General features: G+C 48.1%; 1 protein-coding gene across 3 annotated transcripts in view; it reads right to left on the bottom strand.

The window, feature by feature from the left end:
- LOC121573944 (roundabout homolog 1-like) overlaps positions 1-14132 on the bottom strand; it is a 42239-nt gene extending 28107 nt beyond the window's left edge. Inside the window, exons 1-2 of one of the 3 annotated variants that reach the window (XM_041886359.2) lie at positions 13670-14132; positions 609-941 (exon numbers count right to left, since the gene is read on the bottom strand). In XM_041886359.2, coding sequence (XP_041742293.1) covers positions 609-941; positions 13670-13880 — 544 coding nt within the window. In that variant the 5' untranslated portion in view covers positions 13881-14132. Of the gene's footprint in view, positions 1-608; positions 942-3273; positions 3891-13669 lie in introns of those variants that run through there. The other 2 variants (XM_041886358.1, XM_041886361.2) reach the window with 2 other exon arrangements.
- Between the last annotated feature and the right edge of the window lie 3437 nt (positions 14133-17569).

Genomic DNA, 17569 nt, shown 5'->3' with positions numbered 1-17569 from the left:
TTCCTTTCTCTCCGGCAACTGAGTTAGGAAGGACGCCTGTATCTTTGTAGTGACTGGGTGTATTGATACACCATCCAAAGTGTAATTAATAACTTCACCATGCTCTAAGGGATATTCAATGTCTGCTTTTTATTTTACCCATCTACCAATAAGTACCCTTCTTTGCGAGACATTGGAAAACCTCCATGGTCTTTGAGGTTGAATCTGTGTTTGAAATTCACTGCTCGACTGAGGGACCTTACAGATAACTGTATGTGTGGGTTACAGAGATGAGGTAGTCATTCAAAAATCATGTTAAACACTATTATTACACACAGAGTGAGTCCATGCAACTTATTATGCGACTTGTTATGCGATCTGAACTTATTTAGGCTTGCTATAACAAAGGGGTTGAATACTTATTGACTCAAGACATTTCAGCTTTTTATGTTTTATTAATTTGTAAACATTTCAAAAACATAATTCAATTTTGACATGATGGGGTATTGTGTGTAAAATTCAGGCTGTAACACAAAATGTGGAAAAAGTCAAGGGGTGTGAATACTTTCTGAAGGTATTGTATGACAAGATAGATCCATCTAGTTTGAAAGACTTCCCCAAAGTCTTACCTGCGATATAGAGAGAGGCATTGCGGCTGGTGGCCTTGCCTGCGCTGTTCTTTGCCACGCACGCGTACACACCCTCATGTGACTGACTCCGCCTCCCAGGGACCACGCTGAGGAAGAACAGGCTGCCCTCCGACAGAACGATGGGCCGCGATTGGCTGTCCAGCTTGTCCATCTCCAGGGGCTGGCCATTACGGAGCCACTCGATGGAGGGCTCGGGTGTGCCGTCGGCACGGCATGAGAGAGTAGCGGGGCTGCCTACCTTGACCACCACGTCTGAGGGGTGGTGGACGATCAGCGGGGGCACCTCCACCACCTCCGCCCTCAGCCTGGAACCTGAAGGGAACAAGAACAGTGGATGGAGGAGCGATGGAGAAACTCAGGTTCTGTCAAAATAGGCTATTGCATCTATTTATTCACAGAAGCTCTGACAATAGTTTATTACTATTACTATGCATACTATTCATTTAGCAATGAATGGGGTCAAGACGATTAAGTCATTGTGGTTTCCCATAACTGTAGTACTTTTGTGCATGTTGTAAGTATCTCTCATGAGTTAACTTTGCATTAATATCCCTTGCACTGATTCATACACCCATTCTATTAATATCACAAATAAACACAAGTCATGGATGACCTTCCATTCCTAACTCATGTAGCGGGAGGCCCTGCACAATCTGATCTTGGGTCAGTTTTCTAGGCTACATATGTCAACAAGCATCACCTTTGGGAGTCTCGCCAATGCTTTTCACGCCATAAGCAACTCCCACCTTCAAAAACAAGTTTTACTGTGTTGGAGAGCAACAATGTAGTACAATATGACTCAAAGGCTAATAACAGATGGAGATGTAGTGAGGAAAACATGGGCCAAAGTGGTCTCAAACAAACTCTGACTGAAGTAGTCTGAAGTGTGTTGTCCCCTTTTCAAAGTGGAGCATGGGTATACTTAAGAGTCAGTAATAGTGGGCTTTTACAGTACAGAGACACCACACTCAGAGAGTGGTCCCTAGTTCAGGGTCAGCTCACACACTCAAGTAAAAACATCGACCCCAAACAAGCATAGGCTCCGGCTACCAACAAACAATGCCTATTCTTAGACCAGCAGCATTGGAATTCCATTGTTCGGCCCGTGGTATTGGATGACTCCAAGTTGGAGGAAGTGGGGGGATTCTGCTGTACTTCCTGTATGGGACAGGAAGCTAAACCAGTCGCAAGGCCATTTCCCCCCCACACTAAACGATGGAACAAAAGTTCCTTCACGCAAACACAATCAAGAGGGCTCAAAGGGAAACCTGTAACCTGTGCACTGAGTGCGGGGCAGTGGCAATGTACCCCTGCTATTATTGCCCCGGCGACAATGCCCATATTGAGTGGCAATGTCAAAACATGCCAATCACATGGGCCAATGGGAGGGAATTGGGAGGATGACACTATTGATGCTAAGGCTTACACTGGCGCTATGTACTATTGGATAAAAATCACAGCCTTTGGCCATTGAGCTGTAGTAGGCTATATATAGTTGTGTTGATTTTGATATCCAGGCTCTGTCGTAGCCGGCCGCGACCGGGAGACCCATGGGGCAGCGCACAATTGGCCCAGCGTCGTCCAGGGTAGGGGAGGGAATGGCCGGCAGGGATGTAGCTCAGTTGGTAGAGCATGGCGTTTGCAATGCCAGGGTTGTGGGTTCGATTCCCACGGGGGGTATGAAACATTTAAAAAATAATGTATGCACTCACTAACTGTAAGTCGCTCTGGATAAGAGCGTCTGCTAAATGACTAAAATGTAAAATGTAAATATCGCAACTAGAACAGTAGTGACGCCGCAACACTACGATGCAGTGCTTTAGACCGCTGCGCCACTCGGGAGGCCTGGCAGGATCATTTTGATAGGATTTCAGATGTGTTACAATCAGCTAATCTTGCAAATATAATTTGCAACACTAGGCTAGCCATTGGTCTACGCCTGATTGTGAGATAAGACATTTTTGTCAGTGGCTTGCAAAGTCTCGATTGTTTCATACAAAGCTATTTCCTGAGGGAGAGCCCACACTTAAGTCATAAAATTATTTTGAAAAATGAAAAGCAGTTTCAATTCAATATAATATTTGCATAATATGCATATTCTTTTCAAAACCTCTAGAGTAGACTAATACTATTTTCTAAATTGTCACTTCCATATAGATTGGAATAACAATAGCCTAGTATTGTGTCAAACAATTAACATCAACTGTTAATTATTTACTGAACAACAAAGTGCAATTGAAAAGTAGGAAAACTATTTGAAGCAATCAGGGGAAACAAACAAAAATCACAAAAAGGAGAGGACTCTATTTGCTATGTATCACATATATGGCTAAAGCCTGGCGTTAAAAAGCTAAGCCTATCAATAAACAAATGGTGTCTGATACCACTGGAATCTCCATTTGTAAACAGTTGTTGAGAGAGAAACTTATTTTGAGAATGAGCTCCATTCATTCAAATAGGCCTTACAAACCAGGCCACAATAACCGATCCATTGAAAAATAATAGGGTGGAAATATAGGCTACAACTACTTTTATAATTAACTTTATAATAGTGAGAATTAAATCAACTCTAAATGCATTAACATATATGTTTACCATATGCCATCAGTACATTACATGTATCATTTCAAAATAAAAGCCTTACCTGCAAGGTTGCCAAGAGTTGCGAAAAATACCAACAGTCTTATAAACACCTGTTCCGTCATTTTATGTTAGGACACCAAAGTATGTAAACAAATCGTTATTGCGTCGTTCACCTATCTGGTGCATATTACTTCACTTGAGGACGCGCGTTTCCTGTTTTACGCACGAATCAAAGTTCCATTTGGGGATGTTTCTTCTCAGGATTGATTACGATTTTCCAGATAATTCCATGGGTGTTTCGTTTGCCATTCCGTCTCACATTGATGAACGCCTTATCTGAATCCAAGTGAGCGCCAATGCAATTAGCAACAGATCCAAGTGACTACGATGCGAGTAGAATAGAGGTAGGCAAAGTGGCCACAAGTCGCCGCCTAAAAAAAGTGACACTCCCCCGTTTTAACTCCCAAGCTGAACATTTCAGTCTTTCGTCGCTGAGGGGCTTAAACCACCTTTTAATCACCAACACATCATTGGGATAGATGGCGAGTAATACAAGCACTGCCACATAGTCTACACAGGATATAGGCTATTGTGGTCTACTTTGAACATAAATCTTTTTCACAAACGCAAAACTTTTTCATAGAATAATAAGATCATTTGCATCTGGGGCACTTTGAAGCCTACATTATTTGTTTACATCTATTTCAATTTTCCCTCATTTGAAGTGCCAATTTGAGGTTATCACTTGAGGTAGCCTACAGCAATATTGATCCTCATAAGCTATATTGGTTGCCTTTATATTTGGTTGCCTGCATTCTTTGAATGCTTATACACTGAGTGTACTAAACATTACCATTGCATAGACTGACCAGGTGAATCCAGATGAAAGCTATGAGCTGTTATTGATGTCACTTGTTAAATCTACTTCAATAAGTTTAGATGAAGGGGAGGAGATTGGTTAAAGAAGGATTTTTAAGCCTTGAGACAATTGAGACATAGATTCAGAGGGTTCAGAGGGTGAATGGGCAAGACAAAAAATGTCTCCTGAGTGGCGCAGTGGTCTAAGGCACTGCATCGCAGTGCTAGCTGTGCCACTAGAGATCCTGGTTCGAATCCAGGCTCTGTCGTAGCCGGCCGTGACCGGGAGACCCATGGGGCGGCGCGCAATTGGCCCAGCGTCGTCCAGGGTAGGGGAGGGAATGGCCGGCAGGGATGTAGCTCAGTTGATAGAGCATGGCGTTTGCAACGCCAGGGTTGTGGGTTTGATTCCCACAGGGGGTATGAAAAAAAATAATGTAAGTCGCTCTGGATAAGAGCGTCTGCTAAATGATGTAAATGTAAAATATTTAAGTGCCTTTGAACAGGGTATGGTGGTAGGTGCCAGGCACACTGGTTTGAGTGTATCAAGAATTGCAACGCTGTTGGGTTTTTGACACTCAACAGTTTCCTGTGTGTATCAAGAGTGGTCCACCACCCAAAGGACATCCAGCCAACTTCACACAACTGTGGGAAGCATTGGCATCAACATGGGCCAGCATCCCTGTGGAACGCTTTCTATACCTTGTAGAGTCCATGCCCCAACGAATTGAAGCGGTTCTGAGGGCAAAGGGGGGTGTAACTGAATAATAGGACGGTGTTCCTAATGTCTTGTACACTCAGTGTAATACAGCCAGACATGTGGACTGGTTGTCTATTTCCATGTTTTTCATTGAAAACCATTTGTAGCAGCAGCTCTGTCAACACTGCATGGCGAGGCAGGAAATGAGGAGGCTCCCATGCTTCTAAACAATACATGGAAATGACATAATCTCATATTTCATGAACTGATGACATTGTACAGTTCTTGCAATCATATCTCATGGTTTATCATGGTAGAATTTAATCTAAACTACAAATAAGACGTTGCAGAGCAAAAAATGGGAAAGGCAAGGAATTGTTTTATAGATAGAAGCAATCTCAACAACATCTGCTAATGTCAATAGCCTTCTTTTTCAACTGATTTAAATGACTTATGGAGAGGTATGACTTGCTCTAGCCTACAGATGCATGCAGAGTAGGCCTAAAGAATAACATATGCATTCTGATGTTTTCTTTTAGCGTTTAGAGTTTTTAATTGAGACATTTTAATTGAGCCAAAATGGATACAACATCTCTCTTTTACACCCTGCTACAAAGACACTCAGATGCCATCACCTAGTGATACATAACAGCAGAAACAAGGAGGCCCGGCTAGAGCATAGCTGTGAGGAGAAAATAAAAAACGACTTTAAGAGCTAATAGTTACTTATCCCAATTACCCAAGATCCTGTACAAACAGGACTCCCGGAGGGAGATGGCGAGAAGAGAAAGGGAGAACTACTACTGGTAGTTCTATATCGTGGAGCTCCGCCCCATAGGGGAGCTCTGCTCCTATTGGTTTACCCACTGCCCTAAGGCAGCATCAGCCTGAGACAAAATTATGCACACACCTGCAGCCAATAGGAGTACAGGTGTCCCTATAAGAGGGGATGCCTCCCCTCAATCAGCCTCCCTTTATCTTCAGCGACTGGACTAGACTGAAGAAGCCAAGAAGAGACGAAGAGAAGAAGAGAAGACTCAGGACGAGAACGCCGTCGAATTTCCAGTCATCGACGTCGTCCTAAAATGAGCACACCAGGAGATTTTCCACCCCCAAAAGCTATTTTCAGAGCTCAATGCAGATGCTCCTCCATGGCGGCCGGCGACTCCCACAACTTATGTTTCGTGTGTCTAGGGTCCCAGCATGCCAAAGAGGGCGTCTGCAGTCCCCCTAACTGCGCCTCCTGCGCCCTCCTTTCTACAAAGGAGAGGAAGCAGCGTTGGGCGTTTTTTAGGGAGGATATCCCCCTAGAGGACGTGCTGTCGATACTAGCCTCTGCTTCAGAGGCATCATCCGACGGCGCAGACTCAGGGGATGATGGGGACTTTGAGGAGGAGGCTGACATTCCAATGGAACAGTCAGACCCCGTCCCTCATACATTCAAGCCCCCCTTTCCTTTGGTTAGAGAGAGGGCTTGTAGTTCCTATGGTGATGACGACACGGGCTCTGAGAAGTCAGAAGCCCTGTCCTTCACCGCAGCGTCTCTGAGAACGGACTTTCCGGCTCTCATTGAGAGAGCTGCTAGACGGCTGGAAATACCGCTGCCCCCTATTCCCTCCACACCGGAGGTTGATTTAATGGAGGGCGGCCCCTATTCCAGGCCAAGAAGAGCGGCAGAGCCTTTAGCTCCTGCCATGCCTTCATTGGCAAAATACGTTGAGGGCTCATGGGAGGCACCTTTAGCGGCGCGTTCACCGGCTAAAACGTACCTCCCATTCACTAGAGTGGAGGGAAGGTTCCAGGGCCAAGCTAAGGGAATCCCCAGGTTAGAGAGCGCCATGGCGGCGTATCTCGTACCGGGTTCGAGTCCCTGGCCCTCTTCCAAGAAAGCCACGTTGCCATCTCAGAAGGACAGTCTCACAGCACAGCTGTTAGAGAAGTCCTTCAATTTGGGAGCCCAAGCTGTAGCAGCAGCTAACAACATTGCCCTCTTGGCAGCCGCTCTGTCCCGTTTAACCACGGGTAAGACAGCGCTGGAGCCAGAGGAGGTGGAGGAGGCGTCTAGAATTTCTGCCGCCATCCTACACCTAACACAGGCATCGGCCGTCTGCTCGGGGAGGTCCATGGCCACCTTGGTGGTCGCGGAGCGACACCTCTGGTTGTCACTGACAACCATGAAGGAAGCAGACAGAACGACCCCGTTGAACGCCCCCCTCTCTGACGAAGGGCTCTTTGGAGTCGCCGTCAAAGAGGCGACTGAGAGGTTTTCCAAACTGGACGAGGAAAAGAAGCAGTTGGCCAGACACCTGCCACTGGCAGGGAGGTTAGGCCCTGCACCGTCTCGTAAACCATCCACTTCCGCCCCCCAGAGTAGACAAGGATCTACAGCGAGGCGGCGTATCCGGCGCCAGTCGGCGGCCACAGGAGGAGAGCGGGCCCAGCCCCCCCAGCAGCCACGGTGGCCCCATTGCAGCCGGCGAGGGAGGTGGTGAGAGCACCGAACTGGGCCCCTAAGGGAGGCCACAAGAGGAGGCGCACATGACGGGACGCGGGGGAGCGAATGGAGGACACGCCATCCTTGAACGTGACCACTGTTCCCCCGCACCCTTCAGTTGAAGGGATGGATGATGATGTAAATGCTTTTGTTGATGTGTTTAATAAAGAGTTGGCTCCACCTGACTTTGTCAAAAAAGAGCCCCTTTTCCATAATACGTCCGAGAGCGTTCCAATCTCACCCTCTCTCCCTTACCACTCTAAGCGCCGTTCAGCCCACCAAGGGTGCGTTGCTGAACAGGCATTCAGAGTAGGTTCACATAACACTTCAGGTATAAGAAGTGCTTCACATAGCAGACGGCAGTCTCTGTCAGACTCTGACATGATGACGCAGTCGCTATTTGGGGATGGTGCACTATCACAGACTAAGGTCTCTGTTAGTACGACCCAGACCCATGCTGCGTTCAAGGAGGGCCCGATTACCACGGTCACGAAGGTGCCCAGTGTATCGGCGCCCCCACTTTTTTCTGAACGCGCCAATGCTCACCACACTGAGTGTAGTTCAGCCCACCAGAGGTGCAGAGCTGAACGCACACAGGAGGTGAAAGGAGGAAAAATACCTAGACGCCGTCTTGGTTTATCTCAAAGAGACCTCACATTACAGACTCCAAGGAGTACTGTAGTGAGTGCCTCTCATAGCAGGCTGCAGTCTCAGTCAGGAGACATGATGACGCAGCCGCTATTTGGGGATGGCGCACTATCGCAGACTAAGGTCTCGGTTAGTGCGATTCAGACCCATGCTGCGTTCACGGAGGGCCCGATTACCACGGTCACGAAGGTGCCCAGTGTATCGGCGCCCCCACTTACCTTTGAACGTGCTAATACTCACCACACTGAGCGTGACTCAACCCACCAGAGGTGCAGAGTTGAACACACACAGAAGGTGAAGGGTAAGACGGTATCAAGGCGCCGCCTTGTGTTACCTCATAGAGACCTCATATTACAGACTTCGAGGAGTATTGTGGTGAGGGACTCTAATAGCGAATTGCAGTCACCTACGATGACGCAATCGCTTGCTGGGGATGGTGCCCTGTCGCAGGCTGTGGCCTCGGTCAGTGCAATTCAGACCCGCGCTGCGTTCACGGAGGGCAGGAATACGACGGTTACGGGTTTAACTGACGTTTCTGCCCCCCCTTTTGGTTCATAACGCACTAATGTTTCCTCTCTCTTTCTTGGGAGGCCCACCTTGGGCTGTTCCACCACCTCAGTGTTGGGGAACAGCGGCGGCAAGGGCCATAGAGGAATACAGGTCCTTCCTACTGAATGTACCACAGCTTCGCGCTCGGCCGCTTTCTCTGTATTGCTGGCAGTGGCAGCGAAGCTGCACCCTCTCACGCTGGCTACAACAGACGTTGCAGAAGGGTTATGCTCTCCAATTCCATCGGACCCCACCCCCATTCAGGGGAGTGGTGGAGACGGTGATGAAAACGCCCGAAAAAGTGGCCGCTCTGGTTTCAGAGATTACGGAACTTTTGGCGAAGGAGGCGGTCACAGTGGTTCCCCAGGAGCAAAGGAACAAGGGGCTATATTCGCCCTACTTCCTAGTGCCAAAAAATACGGGGGGAATGAGGCCAATATTGGATTTACGCATTCTCAACGAGAGCGTAACCAAATGGCCCTTTCGAATGCTAACGACAAAACATCTGCTGGAATGTGTCCAGAAAGGAGACTTTTGTACGAGCATAGACCTAAAGGATGCGTACTTTCATGTGCCGGTACAGCCGCGTCACAGGAAGTTTCTGCGATTCTCCTTTCAAGGGGTGGCGTACGAATACACGAGGATGCCATTCGGGTACGCCCTGGCACCTCGCACGTTTTCCAAGTGTGTGGAGGCGGCATTGGAACCGTTGCGTCGTCAGGGAATACGGCTACTAGCCTACCTAGACGACCTACTGGTTCTCGCCCCGTCAGCAGAGCTGGCGATCACTCACACAACACAGTGATTCATCTCACACGTCTGGGATTCGCTGTGAATTGGAAAAAGAGCACGCCCTGGCCCAGTCATCAGATTGTCTACCTGGGGATACAGCTAGACACTGTAATGATGAGGGCTCGAATTTCGGACCCCCGAAGGGTAGCCTTGTTGCTAGCCCTGAGGAAGTGTCGTCCGAATCACACAGTGACGGCGCTGTCGATCATGTCACTCTTGGGTCTCATGTCGTCAGCCCACTCTGTGGTTCCGCTGGGACTCCTGCACATGCGCAGGATGCAGCGATGGTTCGCCCAACTGAGACTAGACCCGTTGCGTCAACGTCATCGGTTGGTGGTGGTTCCCCTCTCGCTCAGTGCAGATCTGAACTATTGGAGAAACCTGCGCGTTCTCACGCATGGAGTCCCGATAGGCAAAGTGTCCTCTTGCATCCCAGTGTTCACAGATGCGTCTCTGACGGAATGGGTAGGGACATGTCAGACCCAAGCGATAGGAGGTGTGTGGCCTCCTTCGAGTCGCCACATCAACCTCTTGGAGTTGGAAACGGTTTGACTGGTTTTGACCCACTTCGCGTCTACCCTTCGGGGTCGCGATGTGCTGGTCTGGTCAGACAACCGGACCACAGTAGCCCACATAAATCGCCAGGGAGGAGTCAGGTCTCCTGCTCTCCATCGGGCGGCAGAGGAATTGTGGCTGTGGGCTCACGAGCACCTTCGCTCATTGGGAGCAGCACACATTCCGGGCTACTTGAACGTAGGAGCAGACCTCATGTCAAGAGGGGGTCCTCGAGACGACGAGTGGTGTCTGCATCCGGACATTGTTCTCCAAATTTGGGAACAGTTCGGGAGAGCCGAGGTGGATCTATTCGCGTCACGTGTGAACGCTTAATGTCCCCTATGGTTCTCTCTAAGGGAACAGGAAGAACCGCCACTAGGAAGAGACGCCTTTGCGCATCACCGGTGGCCGAGAGTTCTTCTGTATGCATTCCCTCCGCTGTCCTGCATTCTCCCACTGTTAGCCAGGGTGAGATCAGGAGGGCTGTCAGTGATACTGGTAGCCCCCGATCGCCCAGGGGCTCCTTGGTTTGCGGAGATGAGTCAGATGTTGATTGCGCCACCTTGGCCAATTCCACATCGACGGGACGCGTTGTCTCAGGCGGGGGGCACGATGGGGCGGTTGCCCATAATCGGCCAACCACTGAAGGCCTGGCTGCTGAGAGGGACAGGCTAGAGCGCTGTGGGTTATCTGATGCAGTGATCAGGACCATACAGGGTTCACGTGCCAGTTCCACTTCTAAGATGTACGCCAGTAGATGGAACGTGTTTTCACAATGGTGTGTCACACAAGGTGTAGACCCCATGAGCTGTCAGGTTGAGAGTATTCTCTCTTTCCTACAGCTTATATTTGACAAGCAGCGATCGCCCGCCACCATTAAGGTGTTTGCAGCGGCGATTTCAGCTTGTCATGAGGGGTTTGGCAGAGACAATGTCTTTAGCCACCCTCTAGTGAAACGTTTCCTATTAGGAACGCAGCAGCTTAGGCCAACACCTAGAGCCACACTTCCTCAGTGGGATTTGGCTTTGGTACTCGAAGCGCTATGTAAGTCGCCGTTCGAGCCATTGAATCAAATACCCCTCAATATGCTGTCTTTGAAGACAGCGCTGTTGCTCGCTTTGACTACGGCTAAGCATGTTAGTGATTTATGTGCTCTTTCGACGAGACCCGACTGCCTGGCCATTAATGGCGATCTGAGCAGAGCGGTGTTACGTCCTAACCCGGCATTTGTGCCGAAGGTTATTAGGAGTTCATATAGATCACAGACCGTGGAGCTGTGGGCTGTTTCTCCTCCTCCTCATAGAGAGAGGAGTGAAGAAAGGCTCCATCGCCTGTGCCCAGTACGCGCCTTGGCGTGTTACGTTGAGCGCACAGCAGCGATTAGGTCATCGCCTCAGCTGTTTGTGTGTCATGGTGCGGCTGCACTAGGTAGACCACTTTCGAAACAGCGTCTGTCTCATTGGCTCTGTGAGAGCATTGAGACAGCTTATGAGGCAGCAGGGCGACAGTTGCCTCAGGGTATCAGAGCTCACTCCACTCGTGGAGTAGCAGCTTCTACTGCCCTTTTCAGAGGAACAGGGGTAGAGGATATATGTAGAGCGGCGTCATGGTCAACACCGTCTCCATTTATCCGTTTCTATCTCTTGGATATGTCTTCTAACTCTTTGGCTCAGTCTGTACTCAGCGTGGCTGAAGGGAGACTTTGAGCTAGGAAGAGAGGAATGCAGGACTGTGGAGACAGGGTCTCTATAAGGTCCGCTTCCAATAGAAGGACATATTTTTGGCATGACTCCTGACTGACAGGTTCAGTACAGTAGAGGTCATGTATTGATCTGCCCACCAGTGTTTCACTGGAGTGAGGCGGGATGATGAGGGATAATAGTAGTAACCTAGGTTACGATACTGTTAGACCGGTCATGACAATTGGACGGAATGTGATGTCATCTATCTGCTTGTTCAGATTAGTATGAATCATGTTCTGGGATCTGCCCACTAATCTCTGGGGTCCATTGATTGAGTGAGGCGGACTACCGTGTACACAATGTAGAGTGACACTTTGTGTCATTCCATTAGTGGTCGGTAGTATTGTAACAGGATACTGAGGTACCATCTATCTGCTAGTTCAGATTAGTATGGCCTGTATTCTGGTGATCTGCCCACTAGTCATTGGTGTTGCCATTGGACTAGGTGGGGCAGGTCTTTAACCGATGACGCGGTATATTGTGACGCCTGTATGGGTACAGTGGTTACAGTACTGCGGGAATTGGTTGCAGCCATTGCTAGGCCTGACCTTTTCATTTGATGGGAAGTGTTGGGCTCGGCAGGGAGTACATTTTGGAGCGCTACGCTGCGCCTTAAACCAATAGGAGCAGAGCTCCCCTATGGGGCGGAGCTCCACGATATAGAACGATTAGTTACCGGAGTGTAACTCCAGTTCTATGAGTGGAGCGGAGCCCCATAGGACTTAAGGCCCTGCCGACCCTCTCTAGTCTCGCTGAAGATAATTTCTCGGGAGGCTGATTGAGGGGAGGCATCCCCTCTTATAGGGACACCTGTACTCCTATTGGCTGCAGGTGTGTGCATAATTTTGTCTCAGGCTGATGCTGCCTTAGGGCAGTGGGTGAACCAATAGGAGCAGAGCTCCCCTATGGGGCTCCGCTCCACTGATAGAACTGGAGTTACACTCCGGTAACTAATCGTTCATTACCTCCCAAAGAACACATAAATAAAGTGTTGTTTAGTGAACCGGCCATTGTTTCAGTCTAAAAAGGCCCAGTCGAGGTCACGGATGCTTATATTGATCCAACAACTCGTGCTAGATGGTAACAAAAGGTTTAGAGAGGCTGAAGAAGGATGGCTCGCTCTAAACACAAGGCATGGAAATTATGTTGGGTTAAATATGTGCTGAGGGATTGCTTAAAAAAATTGACCTCTTTGCATGTCAAAGTTCCAAAGGTCAATTAAGTGTTTGAATGGATGAGAGGGATGAATGGAATGAGAAAAATTATGTTAAAAAAGAGGGACTTAATGTCAAAAGATTTTGAAGTGTCCTTTGAAAAGAAGCTAGAAAGATACAGTATATACTTGCAATCTCTTGAAGCCACAATACACAAGTATATCTCAAAATAGAACCAATCCAGTGCTATATCATTTGTATAGTTACACACCGAAAGCCAGGTCAGAGATCACGAAAAGTAATTCCACTGAGGATAAATTATTGTTAAGGTATTTGAACTTCTTCCAGGTCAATTCACATATTATCAACCAGAAGAGAAATAGCTAAATTGCAACCCCCAAAATGTTTGCATCACTAGATCCTCAGCTCAGACCTTAGAAACAAAGACGGTTAAAAGTATTTGTAAATGTAAGCTTTATCAACAGGAAACAGCAGGGATTTTGATGCCAATACAGGAACAAGAGTAAACTCGGATGAATCTGACCCAAGTCGCCTCATACTGGTTTTCTATCAATCGTCCAATACATGTTTTTGTGTTTTCCATCTTAAAGATGTCACGCATTGGTCCACACACTAGGACACATGCTGAGTGCAATGATTCTCATAACAGCTTGGGGCAGGCATAGCTGTCTCACTCTACAAATAAATAATACACTTAACATGCAAATGAAAAGCTTGCATAATTCATATATAACTGATCATTTTTCGTATGTATTTAACTGTACATAAGTAGTTAATTGGATACAAAATATGTATGGGACCAACACTTATTAGACTTTGATTGCAAACTTGGTGATGTCATTCTGTACTATTTTTGAATACACCGATAGTTGATCAAATATACATTACCTAATCAGTACTGCATTATCAATATGATGCCTAATTGCAGGAAGGGGGGTGCTTACCTTTTCTCCAGTGTGGCCTGTCCCTATGAGGCTGATGCTGCCGGTGCTTCAAACGATGACGGACATGCTCCTTATGATCCTTCACCTGTGTCTTTGACCCCTCGGCCAATCCCGGCTCAGGTAGACAGGTGCATTGGCACTGACACTGGCGTGACCCTTCCGCCCAGGTATAGAGCCAGGTCGCCCAGAGCAGACACATTCCAACCTGCATCTTCTAGCCTCCGCGTCTTCCCTATATGGATGACACAGCTCTATGCCGAAGCTCCGTGCCTAGCGCACCATCTCTGCCCCTGGTAGACTTTGAGCCCGAACAGGCACATCTCAGCTAGTCTCTCCCCTGACAACTCATAGACCGCCCTGCGTTAAATTATCTGGAGATTGTTATAAAAAATGTTTTTTCTTTATATTCCTTGCACCCTGGCTTCTGTGCTCCCCTTCCTTCCCTCCCTCTTTATTTGTTTTGCCTCACTCCTTGCTCTCTCACTTCTCTTTCTCTGTGCCTCTTTTTTCTTTGGGGGGGGGCAATGGTTGAAAAACAAGTTTCAGGCCCCATGCTGGGAGAGGAGCGCAGAGAAGGGGACCAAGGGGTCCTGTCTCCTCCAACAACATCTGCGTCATTAGTTCTGCACGGGGCAAGGGGACAGAAAACAAGGCCTGAAGGGGGAGGAGAAAGGGAAGTCTGTTTTACTAAAGCTAGATCAGTTCTATTAATCAAGTGTCTAACAGCTGACTGATCAAGTCCAGCACAATACCACTTTCTCCACTCCGCACCATCAAGGGGATTGGATATGCATCACTCCTCCCCACCCATTGGTTTGTGTTCTGAGATTATTTCTTCAATGGAGACTGACCAAAATAGGCAGGCGGTATCTGTTACTGTGTGCCCCCCTTTCCTGCCCATAGCGCTTTAGACCGAGGATTGGAGAGGGAGTGTTTCTGACCCTCTCCGATAACTCTAAATGCATCAATGCCAAGAAAGGGCAAGCCTTTGTTGGAGGATATTCATGCTTTCCCAACAAGGAATATTACAATACACCATGAAAAGCCAAATGCAAGAAGGAACAAAACTAGACATTAAGGCCGGAGCATTCTCATTTGTTGAGGTGTCGATAATTCATTTTCACCAGTAACAATTTCATTTTTGGAGCTCACGTATCAATTATCTGGCCACAAGAACGCCAGTTCCTTTTGATAAGGAAGAAGTGAAAGGGAAAAAAGGTCCACAAAGGGTTATTTTTTCCCCTTGCGGTCTTCCTATAACGAGGCAACTCAAATCCCCATTGCCCAGCCCCTACTAGCGCAACTAGCCAGGCAAATTTGTAGCTGCCTGCTCGCACAGTATGAGCCCTCGTACATCATCTTGGCTCAGCGATCACAATCAGACAAACGTTTTTTACAACGACCTTGTCGAAATGGTCTGGTCCGATGTTTCAACAATCACTATGCAGTCCAGCTGGTTGGAGACTAGAGGACTTGGGGAAACAGAGGTACCATGCTGGGCTAACACATCGGACCTGATCTTGGGTTTTATCCCAACAACCTCTTGACAATTTTCTCTTTGTGCCCTGCAACCGCTAATGGACAATGACAGACTTGACGTTGATGTACTAAAAGTCACTATGACTGGTCCCTTCTGCTGTATGCATCTATTCCAGCAGTGAGCAGTACACATTACGATACATAGCTAGCCAAACTGTAAACCTCATAAAACTACCCTGATTTTATTATCTGGTTGGCTACATCATCTTTCCAATGTGAATTCAGCTCCAAAGTCAAATTATTGAGTTCAATGACCTATCACTATTCCATTTAAGGAACATTTCTGTGCCAAGTCAATAGTACAAACACCTCTTGCATCGTTACCCATTTCTTCAACACTTCATTGATGCTATTCCAGAGAAAATCACTCTGATTCCAATTGATACAAAGAGCAAGACCAACAGGTGTGTCCTATCCTCCCTGTGTATGAACTGACCGGACCACCAAACACACACATTTCATTATTTGTATCAACAGATCTTTCCTTTGGACTGCAGTGACCACCCACCACAGACAACCCATCTCTCTCTCCATCATTATGACCACAGTCTTTCTAAAGCCTGACACCGTAACCCCTTCCCCGGGAGGTGGCCCACGTTCGGACACCTTTCCCCACAGTCACCGAGGGACCCCCGAAGAGCCACGCTTTTCCCCGCGATAGGCTGTCGGGTCTGAGCTGACGGGACCATTGGAGAGCACTCTGACCTCTAAATTGGGCCTTCATCTTCACCCCGGGAGGAGGTAATCCCCTCCTGAGAGAGGGGTAAGAGGCCGAGGCGACGCCAGCTCCTGGGACTCTGGATTTGTCCCCGGGTGTGTGGGGCGCTGACAGCACCCTCTGGCCTCGCACAAAGGGGGTAATGGAGTGAGACCGGGGCGGCAGTGAGAAAATCCACAGTCCTCGGCCCCAAAAATACATCGGCAGTTGCCATGGCAACCCGGCACCAAGCTCATTTCTATCCCCCAAAACAACTAATTTCCCAGCTATGGTGAAGCAGCCAGCCAAGCCAGGGTAGTGAGGGGACTCGCTGGAGGTTTGGATGTTCCCAGTTCCACTCGTTGGGCAGGGAGCCTTGATGAAAATCAGGCTCTAAGGGATATAGAAGCAGCTGACCAATTTTTTTTGCCTTTCCCCTGTATAAGCCCTTATCAAAAAATGTATAAGGTTTTGAAACCTACAACAAATTGGCAACGGAGACCTGCTGAAAACTTGCCAGCCGAGTGGATCCAAGATCCATCGTCAGTACCGCCAGTGCTAAACCATGGGCTCTCATCTCCTGTCAAACAGCATGGATGGGATACTCTAAACGTGGGTCAGGATGTTGGAGCACTGATAGAGGATCTTCAGGGTTAGCTTGGGTGAGAGTGGAAAGGCTTGATGACACTGGCCATATTGCACTAGGAACGGAGGATAGAGGATAGGGTGTGGGAGGCAAGGCAAGAGTTCTGCTTCAGTGCATCTCAAAACAGGCTCTAGTGAGGAGCACACTCCCCTTCCCCTCCTTTTCCCCCTCCTCTGCTTCAAAACCAAGCACCACTCCCACATCCTGGGCTTTGCACACCTCTTTGCCCCCACATCTCTCTCTCCCTCTCTTTTTCTCCCCCCCCCATCCATCTCTTTGTATGTCCAGCTGGCTGCTCCACAAAGGCTCTGGATCGAGGTTCCAAATGAGCTTTACCCCCCAGACGCTTTGTTCTGCCCATTTTCCCACTCCCTAGAGAGGGAGTTTGGTAACAAAAATGATAACGAAAAAAAGGGATAAAGCAAAAGAAAGAGTGAGAAAGAGTTGGATCGGCTGGAGCAAAGAACTTTGGGCTTGCGTCTTGCGCAGGTCCTGAACTGTCACTTTTGGAGCCTGAGGCAGCTTGAAGATGTGGTAATCGGTGGCATCTGCTGCATGGCGACCTTGAAATACCAACTGTTGTTGCATGAAAAACCTTTCAAAAAAGGTAAATTTCAACGACAACCCCCACACATTTGCGAATATATTAGTATCTGATAACATTTCAACGCGTAGGCCACATTCTTTTTCTACACCTCCCAGGTAAATCCTATCGAACAAGTGTCACTTCGCGTCAAAACATTCTACCACTATGGCAAAGACCATGTTTCGTGGTAATCACATGCTCGATTACAGGCAAGGAATCCCCCCCCCCACCCCCCCTTGGATTGAATGGTCTCAGATACATCCCAGGCCAGGCTCCACCACCCATTTCCCAGCCTGTGTGAGAGGGACCTGTGGTGGTGGATGGACCGTGTGGAAAAGGCCTCTGTGTGGAGATCTGGGCCGGAACTAATAGGATTGGTTTTGATTCATTAGATTCTCTTTCATCATCCTGGTTGGAATTTCACTGCACGTC

Source organism: Coregonus clupeaformis, unplaced genomic scaffold (assembly GCF_020615455.1).
Source record: "Coregonus clupeaformis isolate EN_2021a unplaced genomic scaffold, ASM2061545v1 scaf0016, whole genome shotgun sequence".
Classification (NCBI taxonomy): Eukaryota; Metazoa; Chordata; class Actinopteri; order Salmoniformes; family Salmonidae; genus Coregonus; species Coregonus clupeaformis.
The sequence above is the reverse complement of the archived record's forward strand: the minus strand, read 5'-3'. Positions and strand labels throughout refer to the sequence as shown.